Source organism: Pygoscelis adeliae, unplaced genomic scaffold (genome assembly GCF_000699105.1).
Source record: "Pygoscelis adeliae isolate BGI_AS28 unplaced genomic scaffold, ASM69910v1 Scaffold205, whole genome shotgun sequence".
NCBI lineage: Eukaryota > Metazoa > Chordata > Aves > Sphenisciformes > Spheniscidae > Pygoscelis > Pygoscelis adeliae.
Window position 1 is genome coordinate 32,044 of NW_008824759.1, and position 24,470 is coordinate 56,513.

Here is a 24,470-nt window from a genome sequence, read left to right on the forward strand (position 1 = left end):
GGTGCAGATGCCTCTCTTATTTATCCCAGGCCTGTAGGAGTCAAGGGACGGGAAGGCATAGATTTCACATCACTTAGCAAAAAAGGGCCTTCTGGGAATGGTGTCATCTGTCCTTTGTTTGCAGTACCATCAGAGAGGGAAGAATTGCATCATTTCTGTTAGCTGCCAAAATTATGAGTTTGCTTGGGTCTTGCAGCAACCAAAAAAAAAGAAAAAAGAAAAAAGAAAAAAACCCAAACCCATGGCAACCTGAGCTTCCTTTAACCCTTGAGGTCCTGGTGCCTCCAAGGCACCGGCTAGGAAAGTGCCTGCCTCCCTTCAGCCTATGGAGGAAGATGTCTCCTGATTATAATGATGCCACAAACTGTCCTTTCTCAGCTGGTGCTTTGGGAGCCCAGAGCCTTTGAGGTCAAGACAGATTGATGCTTTCCGCAGGCTTTGGGGTCCATCAGTCCACTCTTGGTGCATTACAAGGTACTAGGGCTGGAATACCTGGACTCTATGCAGATTTTCCGCCCACAGTCTTTGAGGACTGAGGGAAGTGTTGCAAAAGCGTGGCAGTACAGGGCCTCCAGGAATCCAAGCAGTGTCCCGGTGTAGTCTGCCCCCAGAAAGAGTTAATGTGCAGGCATGTTCCAGGTGTTTGAAGTGAACACAGTTGCAATGGGGAGGAGAGGGCGTTTTTGGGTGGGGAGAGCAGCCCTCTCTGTGAGCCAATGGCTAAACGATTCAGTCCCAACGCCCAGTTTTGGGGCTTATTTCATGGGCAAGAATTTGCAGGAATTTCTTCTCAAGGGGATTTGTTCTGGATGAAAAGTAGGGACTGGACCCCCAAGCTTGTTGGTGTCTCCCTCTCTGTGCTGTAGAAGGTAAAGTACTATGCTCTGGTACCTTGCTTCTTTCAGGGGGAGAAGTGGGGAGCTCTTCCCTGGATGCCTACATTGAAGGCAATCATTGTGCCTGTGTCTGCAGCTCCCCTTTGTATGAGAACCATGTTGCAGGGTGGTGTGAAGGCTCTGCTGGGATAGACTGTGCACCTGGGACTCAGCCCTGCTGTTGAACTGAGATATATGGCTCATTTCTCTGCTCAGTTTTTATGCAGCCCTGCTGCTTGTTTCTTCAGCTGCCTTTCTTTTCATAGAAAGGAGACCCGAAAGGTATTAGCAGCAGAGAAGCTGAAGTCTTGCTTCGTGACCCTGTTAGATCAGCCTGAGTTGCTATAAACAGGCTAATGAGGCACTGCTGACAGAGTTAACTGCAGCAGCATGGGGCATCTCTAGGTGCAAACTTCACTAAAGCAGTGAGAAATCTGTTCAGATGGCAAATCCTGCCTGAACCAGGCAATGTTACAAATCTTCCAGCTCAGTCTCTGCAGTAAGGAAGGGGTAACTGTGTTGTGAATATCTGTGAGCGCATGGGGCTGAATAACTACCATCAGGAAAGGGCCACTGTTCACTGAATTGCCTTTCAGTCGAGCCAAGAAATAGGGCAGTACAGAGAGTATAAGCAGTTTATGGCAGAATTACAAAATAGTGTGCCAGTATCAGCAAGAACGGGCTTGGTGGTTGAGGAGGTCTCTGCCTGCCCCGTTCCTAACCTTCTGCAGGTGGAAAGCCCTGAGTCAGCAGCGGTTCATAAGTAAGGCTTTTGCTGGCTGGGTCTAGCTTGTGCTCTGGGTATACATGCTGGGGTGTGTAAGTCACTTTTGTGTGCGTTTTGGGGCCTAGAAGGCAGCTGTTCCTCTGCTGTGCTGGTTACCCAGCCTCGGGCAGGACTACAGGCCCTTTGCTTGGGGCAGTGCCACCTCCCTGATTTCCCTCTTGGCTGTACCAGTCTTGCTCCATTTTCTAAGCACTGCCTTTTGGTCTAGGGGCTCTGGGCTGAGCTGTTGCTCCCTGTTGCTCTGCTGACAGAGGCAAGTGTCTGTAACCTATACCCTGCCACTGCCCAGTGCATCCTGATAACATTGGACAAGAACTACCTTTTTTGGCATCTGAGACTTGATTTAAACAGTGCTGCATTTCTGTCTGTAGACTGGAGGGACATTCTGGACGTGAACACACACAGTGGGCTGATCCTTGTGTTTGCAGCTTGAGGTGTCCAAGTTGATAGCTGGGGGGTGAAGGGGGAGTGACCTGGCCCTTCTGTCAGTGGAACATTGAATCTGCAGTCAAGCAGTGACTACAACATGCTGCTAACTCTTGGCTGCTGGCTTTAGCAGGGCCTGCTCCTCCTTAGCACAGCAAGTCCATGCTAGGCAGTGGTGCAGCTAGCACAGTCAGGTGCCTTTATCTTTCCCACTGCATTGTGCTCTCACTTATGTGTGGGGTTTCACTCCATCAGTAGCAGCCCTACTTGCTGCTGCTGACTGAGTTGTCCATAGGCAGTAGGTAGGGTCTACAGCTTTCAGAAGTTTTACTTTTGGAGAGTCATGGGCTGTGTCCCCAGACAGGCAGATCCCTTGTTTGGCATGTGTTAACTAAGCCCAGGAAATCCACTTCACACCGACAGCTCTCAGGATGGACTCGTACCTGATCCAAGTGAATGGCCATGGAGATCATGCCCCTATGCTGGATGTTCATCTCAAGACCAATGGGAACAGCAAATCGTTGGGGAAGGTGAAGGACCGGAAGCCAAGATGGGCTGTCAGGGCTTCTGAAATGTCAAAGAAGACTTTCAATCCTGTCCGAGCCATCGTGGACGGCATGAAGGTGGAGCCCAACCCAAAGAAAGCTATGATCTCCTTGTCCTTAGGTGAGCATAGTGCTGCGGCTGAAGCCTCTGGGCAGTGGGGTTGACTGTGTGGCTGGCAGATTGCAGGGCTCTGAAGCACAAAGCTTGTGCGAACACCCAGGGATAGGCCAGACAACCACACAGCTCTATGCCTGTCACAGATCAGTGAGAACTTTACTATTTTTCAATCTTCGAAAAGGAGATCCGACGGTCTTTGGAAACCTTCCCACAAATGATGAGGTCACACTGGCTGTGAAGGAGGTTTTGGACTCAGGACGTTACAATGGTTATGCTCCATCTGTTGGTAAGTTGACAAAGCTCTTCCTGTGAGAATAGGATGAAGGCATGTGCCAGCTCCTACCCCACAGCAGGTATACGGAGCCCACAGAGATCTTTCCAGTAGCACCCTGCAGCTGCCCTCACCAATAGTCCCATGAGTGCACAAGCATGTGTATCCCCCAGATACACCTGAGTGCCCTTCCCTGCATGATCTGTCTGAGGCCCAGAGCCCCCTGCAGAAGCTGTGTTTGCTCCCCCAGCCATTAGAGCAGGCAGGGTTTCAGGCACCCGGAAGGGCTCAGGACTGTGTCTCCCTGCTGTGGGTTGCAGCCAAGTTCCTTTCTCATCTGCCTTGACCAGGACTCCCCTTGGGCTCCCTGACTTCACAGGCAACGTGAGCCTTGTTTGCAGTTAGTGCAAAAAGCATGCACAGAGCATACAGCATGCCTGCCTCACAGGACACTCCATGTGGTGACAGGGAGGGCTGCCCCTGTGCCATCACTAAACAGTGAAGGCCATGTAATAGCACTTGACCTCCTGCTGGGTCAGAGCAGCTCCCTGGCTACCCTCCACCCTGCTCCTGTCAGTTCTGTGTCCAGGACGTGCTGGGACCAGAGCCTGCCTCCCTGCCCAGGGTCTGTCCCTGCTCTTGGCCTGCCTGGCCCAGCCTCGGGGCTGCACGGTGCTTGGCCTGAGGCAGGACAGTCTCTGCCACCTTGGGACAGTGTCACTAACAAATGGGCTTCCCCTGGCTGGGCAGCAGCTGTGAGCGTTGTACTGGCAAGAAGAAGGAAACGGTCTGTAAAAGCCTCCCTTCCATGTTTGGCTCCTCTTTCTCCAGGCTACCAGTCCTGCCGGGAAGCAGTGGCCGCATACTACAACTGCCCAGAGGCACCACTGGAGGCCCAGGTACTGGTGCCCCGCTGAGGCACTCCCACTGTAGTGCAGGCAGGGTGCTGCTGCCCATACCTAGACCACGCAGCATGGTGGCCCTGCCCCAGCTCTCTCCCTCCCCTGCCCAGCTGTGGGACTGAAGGCTAGCCCATGGCCTTGTCCCACAGCTGCCTCGTGCTGCTCTCATCCTCTGCCCTGAGCCCTTCTCCTCCACCCTCCTCAGGAGGAGGCGGAGCTCTCCAGCTGTTAGAGGTTTCCTGCTTTCAGTCAGGCTCTGGACTTGTCTTTCTGGCTGAGAAGCTCTCACCTGGCAGAGCCTGGGGATTATGTCACTCCCACATGGCTGGGGCACTTCAGAGTGGCTGTGCTTTCCACTGACTCCTGTGTGCTCTTTGCAGGACGTCATCTTAACAAGTGGCTGCAGCCAGGCCATAGAGCTTGCCTTGGCAGTGCTGGCCAACCCAGGCCAGAACATCCTGGTGCCACGGCCTGGCTTCTCCCTCTACAAGACTCTGGCATTGTCTATGGGGATTGAGGTCAAACTCTACAACCTCTTGGTAAGTGGTGGCAGGCCTGGAAGGGGCAGCCCTGACATTTCTGCCTCTCAGAAATACGCTGGCTCTGCCTGGGAAGTGGGTCAAGATGACCTGAGCAACCCTGGGCACCCTGTCATACCTCACCCTGTGTGGCAAGTCCAGTTCCTCAGCTGTTACTTCCCCTTCTCTTCACTTCGCTAGCCAGAGAAGGCCTGGGAAATTGATTTGAAGCACTTGGAGTCTCTGGTGGATGAGAAGACAGCTTGCCTCATTGTGAACAATCCATCAAACCCCTGTGGCTCTGTGTTCAGCAAGAGCCACCTCCAGAAGATCCTGGCAGGTGAGCCTGCCTGTGTGTATCTGGGGCATGCTTGCAGTCTAGTGTCTGCCCACATTGCCCATGTCTCGATCACTGCAGCACCATGGCCCAGGGCTTTGCTTCTCTCCTGATGACTGACTCCAGCTCAGGAAGCAGGGCTTGGTCAGTGTGAAGGTGTTGCCTTATCTGGGCAAGAACATGCAAAGCATGTGTCTTACTCTTCTTCAAATGCTCTGTGTAGCTTGGACTGCTCATTTCTCCACTCTGGCTCCATAGAGTGAGAGTGTTCACAGGGAGCTCTACATTTCCTGAGCCCTGGCCTGTCAGTGGGAGGGCTGTGCTGCGCTGCCTGCCCCCACAGGTGAGAGCAGAACTAGGCTCAGCCAGGGCAGGGATCTCCAATGCTTGGGCTCTCTGAATGAACAGTCTGTAGGAGGAAGACAGGGACCCTTTGTTCTGGGACAGAGCTTCCCTCAGAGCCCTGCCAGACCCTGCAGCAAAGGGCAAGTCTGCTCCCATGGAGGATGCAGGGTGGCCAGGCTGAATACCCTCTCTCCCACAGTGGCATCAAGACAGTGCGTGCCCATCCTTGCTGACGAGATCTATGGAGACATGGTGAGTGTCAGTTGCAGTCCTTTGCACACCCATGCTGCCTGTCCCTTCTGATGCACTTGCCCTTTGGCCATGGCAGCCAGGTCTCCAGAGGTGAGCGACAGCTCCACTCCCCTATACTGTGCCTGGGTCCATGTCTGGAGCTCCCAGTCCTCTGGTGTGCAGTCCTGGGGGAACCTCTCATGTCCAGCTCCTTTCTTCTTCTCAAATGGCTCACCTTCATGTGAGTGCACTTACTATGTTCATACCTTGAAGCTGGGAGCTTTCACCATCAATTTCCCATCACTTCCCTGCCTCCCTTCTTGTTGTGCCTCATGCACACCCCCATAGTTCTCACAATAAGAGGCAGGGACAGCTCTAACACAGCCTCCTGTCACAGGTGTTTGCTGACTGCAAATATGAACCCATTGCAACTCTCAGCACCAACGTGCCAATCTTGTCCTGTGGTGGCTTGGCAAAACGGTGGCTCGTCCCTGGCTGGCGTATGGGCTGGATCCTAATTCATGACAGGAGAGACATCTTTGGTAATGAGGTGAGAACTTGAGTGTTGCTGTCGTGGCAACAGACCTGCAGTGTTTTCAGTGTGTGGATCACCAGGGCTTTAACTGATACTGAATAGAGCAACTGCTCTTTTGCTTTCACATGGGTATCACCCAATTGTTTACATGCTTTTCTGCACTTCTAGGCTTTTCATGTCCCTTCCTTACTCCATCTGCTCCCATACATGGCCGCCTACCGGCATCTACACTGTAACACACTCCTTGTCTCTGCTGCTCCTTCATATATGCCCTGTCCTTTTTGTGTGCTTCTAATTCCTTCTCTGCTCAAATAGCTCCAGTGTGCACTGAAGGTATTGCATGGCTTATCCAGCATGTGGAGTCCATGTGTGGTCACTATGTGCTCTTACATGGTTTCTCTTAAACGTAAGTACAAAGCACCTTGCAGTGCTGCCAGTGCTTTATCTGGCTATTTGTTCAGCTGTGTTACAAGAACAACCATCTACTGCAGTGACCTTTCCACCTAGAGGGCTTTCTGCAGAGGAAGAGGGAGAAGAGAGGACCACTTGAGTGAGCAGAAGAGCTAATGTTGGCTGTCCCTACGTGGATTTGAAAGTGTGGATTGTGGGCCCAAACCTAAGGGAAGTGCAAAGTGGTATTTGGAACAGCTCTGGCTTTATTCCTGTTAGCTATATTCCATCCTGGTTTGAGTCAGATTGGGAAGCTCCAAGGGTTGTCTCTGTTGGCACTACAATCTGCAGCTGAGGAACAGATAATGACACTGTAATAGTCTGCAAATACCTGGCATATAGTCAAGCAAATGTTCTTTAGTACTCTGTACAATCACTGAAGAGAACGGTGTGAACAGCTGTAGAAATACAGTGAGTAGGCCTTGGAACTGTCCCTTTCCTTCAGGGAAGCACAGTCTGAGCTGCAAATATCACCATGTTTTTTCAGATCAGGGATGGCCTTCTAAGACTGAGTCAAAGGATCCTAGGACCCTGTACAATTGTCCAAGGAGCACTGGAACGTATCTTGCACCGAACACCTCCTGAGTTCTACCACAACACCCTCAGCATCCTCAAGGTAAACAGGCTGTAACAGGTCAGCGCAGCTTGCTCATGGATTGTTTGGAGGGAGTCATCTCTCTCTAGCTCATCATCCCTCCCCACCCTGCTTCAAGGTGCAGTTCTGTCTGTGACTAGGAGAGCCAAACAAATCCAATTCCAGCAGGAGACATGGTAACTGGAGCAGAAATACTGGCTGTGATAAGTTTCAGGCAGCCCAGCCCTGCAGCTGGAGCTGGTGACCCAGGGGATGGGACTTTTGGCACTGACTTGCTGAGCTCAGCTCAGTCACACCTGCTGTACTCAAGGCCATGATCACCCATGCTGTTTGCATTCGTTGTCCCTTTATTTGCAGTGGGCAAACCTGTTTATAGTCCTGGTTCAGAGCTTGGCTTCCATTTGCTGAGCTGCTTCCTGGAATTTCTCCTGTTTTGAAATTTCTGCTTTCTGCTTTTCAGTCCAATGCTGACCTTTGTTATGCTGCCTTATCAGCTATCCCTGGCCTCCAGCCTGTCCGGCCTGCCGGAGCCATGTATCTCATGGTAAGCGAGGAGAGTGACGTGCCATTTCCAGATCATCAACACTCACACTAGGTCTCATTGCCAGTGCTTGTCAATGGTTTCAGATTGGTGCTTGGCACCAGGTCTCTGTTACCATGCATTTTCGCATTGCCCTCTGCAGTAGATGCATCCTTTGGTCACTTCAGAAGGCCAGAATATGTTGTTCACTTCTCACATAGCAGAGGCTGGTACATTTCACCCACGTGCTCCTGCACAGAACTCAATGACTTGTACTTTGCAAGACAGTGTTGTTTTACCTGGATTGTAAAGGTAAATTGTTTTACCTGGATTCCATTTACCTGCTGGCAATGGGAAGCCCCTACACCACAAGTCAGATTATCATACCTCCTGTTGAAGATGTAGCCTTCTTCCTACTAGCATGTCTGCCTTCTGCCTATGCTATTGCGTCTTCTTCTGCCTTCTTCCATACCTGTTTTTTTTAACTTTTTATGATGTGGTGAAATGTCCTTTTTCATCGCAACAAGCTCAATTGAGACACTTAAGTCTCTTAAGTTTAACACATTTTTAATCTTTTTTTTTTTGACTCATCATGTCTCCAGTTTTTCATCAGCTTTTAAAAATGTGGACCCAGAGCTGGAGAATACTGCAATATCAGTCTCACTCATGTTCTATAGATAAGTCTTTATCAGTTGACCCTATTTCCAATCTTTCCCAGAGCTACACAGGTCATTCTGCTTATGCTCTTTGCGTAGAGGCACAGCTCTAAGATTCTTTCACACGTATTGTATTTCTGCAGTATCTGAACATTTGTTTCAAATTAAATCATCTGGTAAAATTTTTCTTCCACTGGCTCTTTCAGAACTTCTGCATGCAAATTATCTTTCACCTGGTTTGTTTAAGAATATTTTCATGAGATGTTTAAAATAATCTTTGGTTATAAACAAATGGCCAGGATATCACTGTCCTTATGTGATAAAGGGACAGCCTTTCTTTCCAGATACAGAACAGAAATATTTATTGAACATTTCAGCATTTCCATGTCATTTTACCAATTATATATTCCTGCAAGGATTTATTTTATTCGTGATATTCTACACCTTGCTATCTTTTTTTTTTTAAACCAAAACATTAGTTTTTCTTACCATATGGATTTCTTGCATGACAGAATTATTAATGCATATTGACTAGAGTTCTCTCCCAAGCTCTTTTTCAAGATCTTATTTATTCCTTTTCACTTCTAATTGGTTACTGTATCTTTGCCTTTTTTTTACTAAAGTTGTCCTTAACTGAAATTCCAGCTTTAGGTAGTTAATGAATACTTCTTAAAGAAGCCCAGATTTTCATTTATATGTTTCTGTTTGTGTCTTACATTCCAGTCAGCCCAAATCATGAGCAAAAATTGAGGGCAGACAGCTGCACTTGACTGGGAAGTTGTTGGGCCATGTGGGTAAGCAGGGATACTGCAGATAGTTTTGGTGCCCTTGGTTGCCATGTTACATCCCTCTGCTGCAGGTTGAGATTGAGATGGAGCATTTCCCCGAGTTTGAAAATGATGTGGAGTTCACTGAGCGACTTATCTCGGAGCAGTCTGTGTTCTGCTTGCCAGCCACGGTGAGCCTAACACTGAGAGCCCCAGGGAGCTGTGGGGCCAAAGCATGGGGAGAGAAGCAACAGTGGTTTGCACACCTGAGCTCTGGGGACAGGTTGGGAGTTGTGTGTGCAGTGTCCATTGTCTGTAATGGTGTGTATGTGCTGGCTGTGAGCTCCAAGTGCAGTGTGTAGGGATGGGGACTGGCACTCTCTGGCTCACTAACAGCCCTCAGTCAGGCTGCCAGGATCTTCCCAGCTCCAGGCTTGCTCTGTATTTCTCAAGTTGGCAGAGCTGTATCCCTGAACCCTATGTACGCCCACACCTCCTTGCTGAAGCCGCTCCCTCAGCAGGCCCAGGACTGCTACCACCTATGTTCCTTTCTTTGCCCTGTTTCCAGTCCCCCACCCCTATAGGCACAGGGATGGATTACAGGCTGAGAACATCTGTGCCCTGTGCCCACCTCCTTCCAGCTCCACTTCCAGCACTGAATACGGATGGGGCCTTGGATACTATCCAGCCTTCTCCTTCCCTAGTTCCTTCCAGCCCGTTCCCTGGGTCCTGCATAGTCCATACAGAGTCCTTTGGCCTGTCACCCTCACAGCATCATGTCTACACAGATGGAGATGGGAGATTTGCTTGGAGCAGAAAAAACAGGCTAAGGGAGCAAAAGCCCATCCCTGCTGTGCTCCAGTCTGTCCTACACTGACCATTTTCACTTGCTGACACAGCATGTGGCCCCAAGGCAGGGCTCTGAAACTACAGCACTATCCCAGGTAATCTGCCAGCTTCATCCTTTCTCATTTCAGTGCTTTGAGTACCCAAACTTCTTCCGCGTGGTGATCACCGTGCCTGAGGAGATGATCTTGGAGGCCTGCAGTCGCATTCAAGAGTTCTGTGAGATGCACTACCAAGGTGCTGAGGGGGCCCAGGATCTGGAGTGTGACAAGTAGCCACAGCTGGCTTCCTGCCTCTGCCAGGCTAGACCTTGTGTGAGGCAGCAGCCAGGCAGGCAGGGCTGCTTCCAGCCAGCCCCACATAGCCCTGCCTGCAAGCAGCCGCTGTCCTGCTGCTTCACTTTTGTGCTCCACAGACCCCTCAGCACCATGGGAAGAAGCAGCCACTTCTCTCTCCTCCTCCGCTGCAGCCTGCACACCCTCTGGCATCCAGTGCTTGTGGTCTCCATATACTCTTCATTTGTACCCTGTGTTGGTCTGTGCTGCTTGCAAACCAGCTGCAGGCAGGGGCACATGGCTGCTCCTGCTCCAGACCCCATGGCCCAGGCCCCACGTGGCCAGTAGCTTCTGTGCTGGCTGCACTTCCCCTTGGGGACAGGAGAAGGCCACTGTCTCGGAGGACAAGAGAAAAGTACCCACCTCTCACTTACCTGTGTTACCTTAGGAGGCCAGAGCTCTTTATACCGAGCCCTTTGTGTGACAAAGGGAGTAAGTTATTGTGACTTTTTTTTATTAATAAACATTCTGACATGCCAGTCTCTGCACTGTGCTCCTGTTGCACCAGGTCTGGCTTGGCCACTGTGTGTGTTACCCTTGCTTGGCCCATGGCGCTGCAGTACCCCAAGCCTGCCTCTGCCTTGCAGCTGGCTGTCCAGGGCCTGCCCTGTCACCAGCAGGGGCATGGTGAGAGCGCCTCAGACCCTCAAAGGCACCCACTAGGCCCTGAGGGCAGGATGGACCCTGCAAGCCTGGCACAGACCGGAGCCGGCCACTCCTGCCCCGCTGATGCCGGAGGCTCGCTGTGGCGGCCTGGCCCCTCTCCACAGAACAGCCCTGTCTGCACCTGCCCGTTGGCCCTCACAACCCTTCCTCCCCACCCCATAGCCCCCAACAGAGCCGCGGGTGCTGGTGCCCCCAGCTGCAGGGAGGCGCTGCCCCCTGGACTGGGGCCAGCCATGCCAGGTGCTGGTGCCTAAGTCTTAAAGGCTGGGGCAGCCAGGCGTTTCCTGCTGCAGTGGTGAAGAAGGGGACGGCACCCCATGAAACGCTCGTACTGTACAGGGTATTTGGGGTGTGCCAGCAGTGCCAGGTTACTGATTGCTGAATACGTCAGCTCCATAAAGTAATAAGGAATTGGTGGCCTGGTGTCTGCTCATTCCTGGAAATGGGAAGAGTGCCTGTGCAGTCAAGAGGAGATAATGCCCATCAGCCTACCTGTCCTGGTGAGCTGCTTAGGGGCTTGGGGAGCCATTTCTGCAACTGAGAGAGGGGCGACTTGCGGAGTACCTTGCATCATCACCTACAGCTCTGTTCACCTGTCCTCCTGCAGAATTGGGGTCCACAGGTCAACCCTGCTTCACCAGTGACAGGAAAAGTGAGCTAGCTCTATATTACACACTGCCAGACCTCCTGCCAGGTTCTGTAGACATCTCATTGCCTCCCCTTTTCCTGCCCAGGACAAAGTGTGGGTACCAGTACTCCATTAGAGGGGATGTACTGATATGAGAAAGAGAGCAGTCTATGAAAAGGTCATCGACACATCAGCTGAGTGTTCCTATGACATCCTTTCCCTTCAAAGAAAGCAATCCTAGAACAAAAAGAGAGAGAAGCTGTAGCTATGGGTGAATGGTAGATGGCTTCAGAGATTTCATGCCATTAGACCTCCAAATAGAGCCAAATAACCTGAGCTGCTTAAGACAAAACATTGACAAATAATAAGTAGGGTGGTGTGTGAGGGGGTCTGTGGGGCCAGGAGACCTTTACAGCATTTTTTGCCTTGGTCTTCGCTGGCAAGTGCTCGAGCCTCACTGCCCAAGCCGCAGATGGCAAATGCGGGGAGTGGGAGAATGAAGAGCCACCCACTGTGCGAGAACATCAGGTTCAAGACCATCTAAGGCACCTGAGGGTGCACAAGTCCATGAGACCCGATGAGATCCATCTGTGGGTCCAGAAGGAACTGCCAGATAAAGTTGCTAAGCCACTATCCATCATATTTGAGAAGTCATGGCAGTCCGGTGAAGTTCCCGCTGACTGGAAAAGGGGAAATGTGGAAGCCTGGCTAGCTGACTGGGAACATGTGAACATCGAAATGTTAAGTCAGCATACACCAAGGTCACTGGCAGCCCACTCCAGCCTGCCTAGGTCCCTCTGCATGGCAGACCTGCCCTCCAATTAGAGGGTCATCTGCAATCTTTACTCCGCTGTGCTCCATCCCCTCTTCCAGGGGATGGACAGAGGAGCTCAACAGCACACATCCCTGGACAGACCACATGGTACTCCACTTGTCACCAGCCTCCAGGTAGATTATAGGGCATGAACCACAATCCATCTCCAATTTAAAAGTTTGAAAGCAATGTTGAAGGGGCAACACCAGCCTTCAAGTCTTTGATAGATAAACCATTTGGAAACTTTAAGGAAAATGTCACTTCTCCCACACGTCTTGACAACTGAGAATGTATGCCAGTGCTGCTGAGAACCCCATTACTCATCACAGGAGTAAGCTGACATTTCACCTTCACCCATGGGGCCAAAGCTCAGTAAAAATCTTTTTGGTGATGTTAATAACACCATTACAAGTGTCTGTACATGTAGAAAGGTAAAGAGGAGGGGAGAGAAACACAAGGGAAAGTAGTCCATCCATCTAACTATGCCTCCATCCCCATAGTTAAGATACCCATCATCCACGCACCTAACCTGTGACCATGTTATCGGGAAGTCTCATAATAATGCTATCCCAACTGTGAAGGAAACTCAGAAAAGAAAATTTAAGACGCATTAGCTACCAGATCTCTTAAGAGGGCAAAAAGGCATCTTCAGGCAATAGGATCGTGGGGGGGGGATTATCTCCAGAGAAACATCCTTATGAAGGGAAGAATAATGGAGGAAGGTTGGAGAATACAATATGTCTACTATTTCAGGGCAAACTATTTCATTATTCTCCAGGCTCTGGGAGCTGAATAAGCCTTTGAGGCTAAGATCTGACCCTTTAAAGGGTGCATGATAGAGCACTAGTCTAGTAAATTGCAAAAACCATTTGCTTCAGCAAGTTGCAGCTTGCCTCCATATTTATTTCTGCTTCCTCAAGAGTAAGGGAGGCCTCAGAGCAGGCTGCATGGACACTAGGTTTCTCTCTAGCCAAAAGGTGTGTGGAAGCCTGGCTAGCTGACCGGGGACATGTAAACATCGAAATGTTAAGCCAGCAGGAACTTAATAATTATCGCACACAGCTGGTGTAATAGCCAATGAAAGACAAGACTATTGTAGCTAATAACTCTGATAGTATAGATACAGTTGCAAGTATAGTGGAATGTTTGGCAAAGACACTGTACCCCTATTGTTAGACCATCTGGTTGAAACCGACCTCGCAGTCTGACGCTCTGCCAACTCAACATTCTGGGCCAAAGGTGAAGGTACCCGGTGAGGAAGACTGTGAATCTTCCTCCAAAAGACCCCAATAGACGACCACCAGACGGCAGTACGCGTGCGCCAGGAGGAGGAACCCTATGATAATAGATTCTTAGAAGTAATTAGAATATCCCACCTTTTCTTAGAACTAATTATACTAACCCAGCCTATAATAATAAATATGTAAGAAGTAAGCCTATAAAGTCTGATGATTGTATTCCAATAAACGAAGTATGCTGATCACTCATATTGAGTGACTGTGTCTTCCCTCCATTCCGACGAAAGGCGTAACATCCCTTCATGGACCCCTTTCCTTTCAGACTCCCTTCAGAGATGTCTGTTAACATGCAAATTTTCTGCAATGATTAATACCATTCTGTTTCTTCTTAGCCCAGCAGCATTTGGCCAGGGACGTTGAGAGCCAGTGACGTAGGCATATATATATATATAGCTCATCAATCTCAAGGTATTTAGATTGGACCCCTTTCCTTTCAGACTCCCTTCAGAGATGTCTGTTAACATGCAAATTTTCTGCAATGATTAATACCATTCTGTTTCTTCTTAGCCCAGCAGCATTTGGCCAGGGACGTTGAGAGCCAGTGACGTAGGCATATATATATATATAGCTCATCAATCTCAAGGTATTTAGATTTCTCAAGGCCACATCCTCTGTTGCCACCTTTTGTAAACATAACACTGCCCTTTGACCACACCTAGGTTTTCCCTGCTGCAATAGCAAACTAGCATTAAACCACAAATACGCTAGTATCATTTTTCAGGTATTATAATCACAGATGGTTTGCATCACAGTGTGGGTGTAGCCTAGAGCACCCTGCCAGCCATACAAACTAGCCTAAGCTGGTGTTTGGAGGTGGTTTGTGCCAAAGAAAGCCCCTTCAGCACTGAGACCAGGGAAGAAGCCAAGACACAGGGCTGGAGCTGCTCTTCCTCAGATGCTCAGACAAGGTCTGCAGTGCTTTGGGAGAACTCCCTTGGTGCCTTTATGGCTGATCCACAGCCATTCTCCCTGTCTTAGCTGGGGAGCACCAGCTGTATACCCTGGAGCAGGCTTGCAGTGTGTTTCTGCTCTTCTCTGCACAGTCTGGACTGGCCATGTTTAGGAGGAATGTGACGTACCCCAGACATGGGGACCTAGGCAGTGAGGCAACCTCATGCCTAGTGCTTTCCTTGGGAAAGGAAGGAACTTCTCAGCTCATGGGCAAATGAAGGTGAAATGTACAAGTCCTCAGCCTCCAAAGGGGCTGGCAGCAGGGCCCAACCCAGCAGGGCAAACTGGCACTGCGGGCGGATTAGGCTAAATCACACCTGCCGGCAGTGAGGCCATCAGCTCCCCCAGGTGCCTCAGGAACCTGGATGCAGCCCAGCCCCTGGCCCTGGCCTTTCCCCCTCTCTCTTTCAGCAGCCCTGACTGCCCCCCAGTGGGGCTGCAGCCTGGAACAGTCCCCAAGTGTCTTCCTGCCATGAGGCCAGGGTCCTTGGCCATGAGAGCCTGTCTGAACCGGCCTGCTCTCCACCAGAATGTGGCCACCCTGTACACCTGCAGTGGGAAGATGTGGTCTGCCCTGAGCTGGACCCAGGACAGTTGCAGGGAGGCAGTCTGAGGATGATCGGGGAGGCCCTGGCGAACCAGGGCCTAGCCTGCCAGGGAGCTCAGGTGAGGTTCGAGCATTGCTTGGGAGTGGGAGGAGGACCCCAGGGGAAAGGGTCCATGCAAAACTTCTTTGTACATGAGCGCTGGCACATAACCTCATTTTCCCAGGCTGTGCAGGCCTGCCAGAGGCTGGATGAGCTGATGTGCTCTGGTGGCATTACCCGTGAGGGCTGGAGGAAGGAAATACTTGGCACATGGCAAAGGGAGGCACAGATAGGTTTCCACAAGGAGAAGTGGCCAGGGAGAGACTGTGGATTAAGAGGAGGCAGCAGCAGTGGGCTGGGAGACAATACCTTCTTGAGGTGACTGGGAGAGATTTTGCAAACCAGACTGTGAGAGGGTAGAGGAGCTCTGGAGGAGAAGGAAGGCTCAGAATGGGCAAAGTCTTGCTATTGACAGGACAGCCACGAAAGAGACAACCTCAGCAGGGTTCCAGTAGCTGGAAGGCACCTAAAAGCTGGCTAGCTAAGCTTAACAACTGGTCAGAACAAGGTTGGGGTTATATCTTCTATATTGGCCTTCAGCCTGGGATCCCAGCACTGGGGAAGCCTTCTGAGGGGCAGAAGCCCTGGATCTTCTTTGTGATTTGGCTGTCTGGCATGGGCTCTCTCACAGTGCTGGGAGCCCAGCCCTATACCAGCCCTTTGCTTTGTTATGTATTGTCTTCCATTAGCTTATTTGACTTGGGTCAGTGTTCCCTGAAGCTTTGCCAGAGCAAACAGGTGTTGTCAATAGGTCTTATTTCCTGGATGCCTGAAAGAAGTAGTTGGCACTACCATAGGGTCTTCTGCACTCTAGTGCATTGCGTGGACTATGCATGCTTCAGCTCTGCTTATTGCTATTGTTCCTCTCAACTCTACACTAGCTGTTCTACTCCAAGCTTCAGTGTATGTGCTGATTTCTGGTTTTAGACTGCCTATGTACGTAAAGAAGGCAGAAGCTGACCAGTGAAATGAATTCAAAAGCTGAATAAATACTTTTTTTTTCTCCTTACTATTTTTCTCTTTTCTATAATGTGTTGGTAAAGTATTATGTGACCTCATTCTTAGAGCCTTATTTACATAAGCATCTTTCTCTCCTGTTTTCCCATTTTCCATTCCCCCACCACTTGAGATACTAGAGTGCTATAGTACAATGAAGCCAATAAATGAGTGTTGCCATTGCACTATTTTGTAAGACATGGGAACATGGTCCAGGAAGGTTCTTCCGGGGTTATGGATCCCTACTTCCTGCTATTGAACAGAGAGCTCTAAGGTAGAGCTGTCTCACTTGTCCAGCCATGGTAGAATACCTTTTTATGTCATTCCATAAGAAAATGAGAAGGCAGAGAAACAAAAATAAAATCAATTAGTACACAGGTTCGTAGTAAGGAAATAGTAATATTAACTCAAGTAATGGAAAGGGAGGTGATACTGGAGACCAGCCAGGAAATGGATTAATGTCAGGCAGATATGGCCAAGATGTTTGTTTACTAATGCAAGGAATCAGCAGTAAAATAGAGGAACTACAACTCCTGATACTGGTCGTAGAGTGGAAGAAACTTACAGACTGCCATAGATTGGCAACGATGAATGGAACATATATATTCAAAGCCATGCATTGTTCATGAAGGGTAGAAACACAAGTAAAAGTCATGTGACAAGTAAGTAATGATGGGGGTGAAAACCACAACTGCTTGTCTGAAAATCTCTTTGTAGAGAACTTAGAAGAAAGCACAATGGAAGGGGTTTTATTGGCCCTGTGTGATCACATACACAGATCTCCATGGTATTAGAATAATAAATACAGTGAGGGACTGTGTGATTATGGAAGACTCTCAGCTTTTCAGGTAGAGACTGGAAAACAAACATTACTACTAATAATAAGAATCAGTTGTTCCTGATGTGATGGGTAAATTTGTTCACTGAATTAGTGAGCTAATGAGAAGTGACACTACTTTAAAATTGTTTTGGCAAGCAGTCATCATCTTATAGAATAGTCATGGAAAATAACCTTCAATCATGTGAACACAAACTGGATCAGTTTAAGTTATGGAGAGAGAAACAAAGGTCAGGGGAAGTGAGGAGCACAAATACTAGCATGTGGATAAAGCTTGTAACTTTCCTAGACTGTAATGTATTTTCATGTTCAACTCTGTAGTCTGGAACAAGGGGAATCGTTGTTTGCACTCAGCAAATGGTGATTTCGTGGTACTTGCCAATGGCTTGTGATCTACCTAAATGTCTTCTGCTACATCCTCAATAGCAACATACATTGGTTCTATTTTCTTTCTTTTCTTTCTACAGAACTAGGGCAAAATTGTTCAGTTAAAAACTATGCTCTGTTGCCTGGAGGTTGAGCATGTTTCATTATGACTTTCATGCTGCCTACCACATATCACTCTCTAGTTCCTGATGGCTGTATTTATAGCTCATTTGTTTTCACTGCATACTGGAGTCCTCAAGTCTGCATACATGTTTTGTAGTGTTTTGTTCCTTTCCCAAACTGTTTAGCTGTCCTTCTCTTTGGATGCATCTGTCTGAGGCAAGATCCATTTCACTCAAGTCTTGCTGCTGCCATCTGAAATCACAAAATCATGGAGTAATTTTGTTTGAAAGGGACCTCTGGAGCCTTATGATCCAACCCCCTATTTACAACAGGGTCGATTAGAACAGGGGCCTTGTCCAGCTGGGTTTTAATATCTCCAAGAAAGGAGATCCTACAGCCTGTCTGGTCTCCTGTTCCAGGGTTTGACACCCCCCCCCATTGTGAAAAACTGTCATCTTATGTTGAGTCTCATCCTGTGCCTGTGCACCTCTGAGAAGTGTCTGGATCCAGCCTCTCTGCGCCCTCCTATTAGGTAGCATCAAACAGCAATAAGGCCTTCCTTTTGCCTTCTCTTCTCCCAGCTAAACAGATCCCACCTCCTCAGCCTCTCCTCACACCTTGTGCGCCTACCTCTGACTAGTTTTGTGGCCTCTTCTGGGCTCACTCCACTGAACCAATGTCTGTCTTTTACTGGACCTAGTATTCCAGATGCAGTCTCCCCTAAGACAGGGGAAGGCAACCCTCTATTGTCTGCGAATTTGTCGAGAGTGCACTCTGTCCTATTGCCCATGTCATTGATAAACACATTAAACAGTATGTCCACAAAGATCTCTTTAATTTGGAAAGCTGTACCATCTCCAGAGTGATATATAAATGCTGTCTTTAACAGAGGCATTAATTACCACTTCTGCTGCTTGGTTTTTTGTGAAAACAATTACATTTTTATCTTTCTGCCACTTCATTTTGTGCAGGGACACTCAGGAAACAAACATTTTAATTTGCTTTGATATTCTAGGCTCCACTGTTTCTTCTTTTTTTTTTTTTTCTTCTCCTCCTTTCCCACAGTGAAAGTGGAAAAAATAATTTCTTCATCTGAAGAATATTTTTAACCTCTTGCTATGCGTAACCTCAGGTGTTGTTTCCATACATGTAAAGGTTTTCACATGGAAATTCAGTTACCCAGTTTACCTATAACGTGTCTTGCAAATCTGCAGTTTCTAGCTATTGGCTTTATGTGTTAATCACACTCTCTTCTTTGCTGTTGGTCTTACCAATCTCTCTGCTCCAGTGTGTTTCATAAAGCATTTGCTGAATGACAATAGAAAAGTTCCTTGCTTGTAAGGGTAACTTAGCTCTTTTGTAAAAGAACTATTTACAGAGATACTGCAACTGCAAGCAGGGTGGGGGAGGGAGGGAGGGAGTCAGCCGCCACCCTTACTCTTGCCGACTGCAACTTTGGGTCCTCCTGTGCCAATTCAGACAAGTTTATTTGTCTCAGACTGCTTCTAAATCAAAATATAACTTTAAAACTTATCTCAAACACAAGGGAAAGGCCATAGCAATGTGAGTTCAGGAGCACACCAGCCTGCCCTTGGAGAGATGTCTCATATAAGATATCATATCAGTCATTTGTCTCATCTTTCCTTGTTCTGGAGGCCACATGGGGCAAGATCTGCTCTGGCTTAGGAGGAACTTGCTCTGATTGGAATTTAGCATAGACGTTGTACCTCTGCTCCTATGCATTCTGGTGCTTGCATGACTGCTGCATTTCCTTTCCATCCTCTGTGAATGATGATTTCTAAAACAACCAGAGTGACTGTATACAGCATGCATGCCAAAAAAGCTCTTTCCGAAAGCCAGAGTTCTGCTCTGTTGCCTTCATCCCTATGAAAGTGATGAGCAATTGACATACAGACTTCTTTCTGAAGATTATTGTCAAGTTTCTTTTCTGCAAGGAGCAGGGTTTTCCCTGTGCATTTCAAAACACAACAATGCAGCAGTACTCAAAATCCAGTGATCAGTACAGGAGATCATGCACGGCCCTTGTGTGAGTAGCCCCATTGTCACTTTCTGTCACACTCAATCTTGCAGAGCCTTAAACTTCCATCTTTCCTCTACAGTTTCAGTGGTGCCAGCTAGAAAACACCTAGACTCCCTCTGCTTTGAAGGGAGCTCTCTTTCTGTGGCAAGCGTTCACCAGTGCATAGTCACTGCATTGACTCTTATGGCAGCTCCCCGATGTCACCTTTGGGATGCAGGAAATGTGAGCCATCCCATCATACACCTCTTTCAGGTGTATTGTGACACCAGGAACTAACTGATCCCTCTAAATAAATATTAACAAATGCATGAAAGAGACTTGTAGTCTCCTAAATCTGCCTTTCTGCCAGGAAGGCAAGAAAAAGTGGCAGTGTATCAGTCCTTGTGTTTGAGAGTCTGAATGTTTTTCTAAGGTTGAAGTTGTGATCTGAACCAGACAGGACGTTGCAAGATAGTAAACTTCCCTTCACATTTTAGAAGAGAATGCCCCTCTCATCTCTGCCTGGAATGCTGTCTGTGAATAAACACTGCTGTCTCCAAAGGAGAGTGCTCCCAAGGGCAGGGCTCATGAGACAGACGAGTTGATGTATTGAAGAAGAGGGGAGAATGATGCAGAACATATGAAGGCCTTTCATCAGCCTGAGTCCCCTTGTATGTTGCACAGGGTTGTGATCTATCTTGCATGTGACAGATGGCTCCAGGGTTAATATTCCTCCTCTGACTTAGTTGTGCGGGCTCCATTTCCAATCGGTGGAAAGAGACGGAGACTTCTGCAGCATGATTCCCATGAGCTGCTTTAGATATCAACCTGGTATAAGATGAGTTGTGTTCTACAGGGCATATAAGAGCAGATGCTAAAATCCTGTATAGCTTAAAGACTGTGAATAGGGAGAAATTACTCATTGTCTTTCTTGATTAAAAAAAATGGTGGTATTACCAAATACAGTTTTTATATGCCAGGTTCAAAACAGAGGGAAGTAGTTCTCACAACATGCAGCTGAGCATATTCTCATTGCTAGGGAATACTGTTGATGCCGAAAGTATCTGAGTTCAAAACATGATTGGACAAGTGAATAGAAAAAAAAACTAGGTGCTGTGAAATGCAAAGACAAGCTTGATCTCAACTGATTTTAGACAGCTGCAGTGCAGATGTCTACTCACAAACATCACGCCCCGCTCTTATCACAGCTAACAGAAAGAAACAAGAACTTCTAGGGCATCACTCACCACTCACTAGCTTATTTTGGATACCTACAATCAGAGAGGTGAATCATATACTCCAGAGCCCGCTGCAGGCCAGGAGAGCACCTACGGAGGAAACGTGCCTCTTGTTCTCTTCCCTGGGCAGATGCTCTTGATGATGGCAGAAGACAGGATATGGGTTTGGTCAAACCTTTCAGCTGAACTGGTTCTACTTCTCTAGGTATGCCTGTTTCTCTCATCAGACTATCAAAGACATGCCCTCGGGGAAGGAGTCTTCTCCAGTGTCAGCACTGAGGAGTTACCTCTAGTCCATACCTCTGACATTACTCCTCAACCTACTCCCGTTGCTGCTGCACCAGGTCGGTGTGCTCTGTGTATGTGTGCTGGGGAGCACAGCACACGTTGGTTGCTTCTTCAGGGTATAAGAAATGGAAAGTTTGGCTGCATGGGCAGTTCACAGGGCTCACTAGTCCCCGAGTGTTGTATAACGACGCGAGACAGAGACTTCTTCAATATGAAGCAGGAATCATGTCTACTTTATTTGCTTCTTAACAAAGTATTTATAATTAACTCGTGAGCTATAAATGCATTTTTGGTCTTTATCCAAAGCACAATTACAAATAAACAGGTTCTTGAAACAGGATACAAGATAAAAGCCAGATTATATTCTAAATATGTTACAAGCTCTATAATTAACCAAATGTCCTTCCAAATTATATTCCACTTTTTTAATGATGTTCCGTTCCTTATTTATTGTTTCCTACTTATCACCAAGTTCCTTTTTCTTTGCACACAACTTTTCTGCAAGTCATAAATCAGCTTAATTACTGGACTTTGCCAAACCCTTATCTACCACGTTGCAACATCGTTCAGTCATTTTACTTAATTGAAGAAAATCCCACACCCGAGTCCCCAGAAAACACCTTTAACCATGAAAGGAGGGTAGAAAGCAGAAATGTGATCAGCCATCGTGTGAGGTGGAAGCAAGGTGTACAAGGCCAGGTGATATGGGGCCGACTGCCATTAAGAAAAGGCTGACTGCCATATGCTTCTCCTTTGCTTCATAAAGCTTATGAGTCAGACATACAGGGAGAATAATGTCCATTGTTCAGGAGCCAGAGGATTCCTCCTTCACTTTCCACAATGTACAGGTCTCAGGAAATACAGTGTGCCGTAACAGTGTGCCCTCTCAAGCTTTGTCTCCAAGGAAGAGTACATTCTCCTCTTCTGTGCAACTGCTCATGCCACAGAGGCTGCCTTCTGGAAAGCTCAGCCAAGTAGTTAGAACTTGGTGTCTGTGCAACTGAAAAAATCTGCTTGGCCCTGTGACTAGAGGACTCTACAGCAGTGTGCAGTGCTGTCATAAAGCCTGAATATTGGTGCCAAAGAACCAGCATGTCTTGGGCAAACTACATACAGGTGAAACAGGAGTTTTGATACATCTCTATTCATGCAACTGTTGGTCAGGGAGGAATAAGGCTTCAGGAAGAGCCGCTCAAGTGGTGTGACCTTTACAAACCAGCTTTGTAACACTTCATGACATACGGGCAAATCCTTCCTACAAATGGTGTCAGTGCAGGGCATAGGAACATGTAGCTGAAATCCAGGTTGCACAGAACACTGCATGGTTCTCTCCGCAGGGCCCTACCTGGACCTCTGCCAGCTTCTCACCTTCTTTCCCAGCCCAGGGTTACCAGGGCTTGACTATCTGTGTTTGCAATGCAGCAAGTGAAAGGGAACATGACCTTCCCCATTCAGGTTGTCCCTCCTGCTGGAGGGACCAGCGTTACGCAGATTTTCTGCTTCTGCTGTCTCCTATACTCCACTTGCCCTCAGAGTGGCTCAGTGAGATCGTTGGGGAACAGGGGACACCATCAAGAGAAGGTCTACACCTCTCCAGGCAGTGTGACAGAAACGATGAGACCTGGAATAGGAATGACCCAAAGTGATTGTCTCTGCATGGTCACAGAATACCATGCATTTCTCTTGAGCCCAGTGCTGCCCTGCTTCACTACCTTACCTGGCACAGCCCCATTGCAGCTCCAGCACCCTTGTGAATCATTAACAGGCCAAGTCCAGCTGCTCCTTTCACAGATTCTCCTTTCACACAATTTTCTTTCCCAGCCCCCAAATGTTTAACTCAAGCAAGGCACAGACAGAAAAGAGTCAGAAAGACTTTACATGAATCTGCATCTGCTGACAACATGGCAAGCAGCCAGAGCAATGGTAGGCAAATATGCCCTATCTCTACACTCCTGGTGGGCAAGCTGGTCCTCCTTGCAACAAGGGTTCCTGTTTGCCCTTTGCTCTGACACTCCACAGACATCCCTGTTCCTCCTTTTACGGAGAGCCATCTCTTTTGGGGCTTGCAATGGAACTTAACGTAAAAGCACCTCCCAGTCTCCATTAATTTCCTGGCCCTTCTTCTTTACTAGCAGTGTTTGGTCATTCATGCCTCTGCAAGAAACTGCCATTCCCATGCTTTGCTGCTTAGTGCAGGGTGGAGTTTTCTAGTTTAAGGCTGGTCAAAGTAGGCGGGCACTGTAGAGACTTAAAGCTGGGACATACACAAATGAAGGAGACAGGAGGGAGCAGGAAGAGGTATACGTAAGAGCTGAGTACATGTGTATATGAAAGCCCGGCATGAAGGCGGAGTGCCAGTACATGAATGCACAGCTGTTCATGTGGCTGCCTGGAGGAGTGTGTACCACAGCAGCGTACGTGTGTGAGGGCAACTTTGCTTGAACCAGGTCTGGTGGTGCTTCAAGGGACTTATTAAGGTGAGATTTTCAACCATTTCTTGGTATCTGGTGTGGATGCTCTGGTGCCCAGAACTGTATTCACTGCTCATGCTCAGCAGCCTGAACTAGGAGTTAATTTTTGTAAAACACTGTAAACATATGGATGCCAGTAAATTGGTACATGATTCCTCCTGCAGACAGAAGCTGTTGGTCTGGCTTAAGAGGGTAGTTCTTGCTTCTCCAGACTGTCTTCTCAGTGCCCCTTCTCAGCATTTCCCACTAGTGACAGTCATGCCATCTGTTCTCCTCTGAATGGGCAGATGCTACTTCTAATTCTGCAGAAGCTGATCAGGCCAAATTGAAGAAGGATTTGATAAAACTATGAGCAACCATCAGTGCCATTAAAGACCAGTGTCGGACTTCCCTGGCACCAGATCCTCTTTGCTACACTACTGCTGCTGCAGCACTGAGGGATCTGTCCAGACCTGGAGAGCTCCCCCAGACTTGCAGAGCACTCAGCCACAGTCTGCATAGCGTGAGGCTGCACTGTCACCTCCCCCTCAGACATGCACAGGTTCAACAACCCTGTACTCTGGGGACATGCCGCCCATGTTCAGAGTGTGTTTGGTGGGTATGTCTCCCTGGGGCTGCTTGCTGCTTTCTGTAATGCTCTTTCTTTGCCAGGATCAAGCTTTTCCAAGGCTACTATGTGTTTCTGGAAAAGCTTAAAACTCTGTTCATTTTTTTGGAGACTCTAGCTACTCAGGCAGGCAGATCCCAGTTCTTTACATTCTTGTACGTGTGCTGCGGGAGACTAACATGGTGACACTGTATTATTGGATTGTTGTATTTTTCAGTAGTTTCTGTTCTTCATCCTTAGTGCCTTGAGATTCTTCCTGTTCTTTCTGCTCTCAGCCAAATCCTGGTTCATCTCTCTGCGAGCAGACAGTAACAGTGTGCCCCTTTTTGTTCTGCAGCTGAGATTGTCTTAATCATTCTGGGCTGATCTTTACTCTGCAGCTCTGCAAGGGCTTCATATTTCACTTTTGCAATATGAAATGAACTGAATCACTTGTGACTCTCAATGTTTGCTGTAGGGA

The 24,470-nt window shown here is 48.2% G+C and overlaps 1 protein-coding gene across 1 annotated transcript; it reads left to right on the forward strand.

The window, feature by feature from the left end:
* Positions 1–813: 813 nt before the first annotated feature.
* On the forward strand, positions 814–10,529 carry TAT (tyrosine aminotransferase). Its single transcript, XM_009323508.1, has 12 exons — positions 814–869; positions 2,519–2,754; positions 2,933–3,037; positions 3,854–3,921; positions 4,305–4,463; positions 4,644–4,782; positions 5,324–5,376; positions 5,753–5,905; positions 6,828–6,956; positions 7,396–7,479; positions 8,971–9,069; positions 9,856–10,529. The coding sequence occupies exons 2-12, from the start codon at positions 2,520–2,522 to the stop codon at positions 9,997–9,999; spliced, it is 1,368 nt and encodes a 455-aa protein (XP_009321783.1). The 5' UTR covers positions 814–869; position 2,519; the 3' UTR covers positions 10,000–10,529.
* The last annotated feature ends 13,941 nt before the right edge of the window (positions 10,530–24,470 follow it).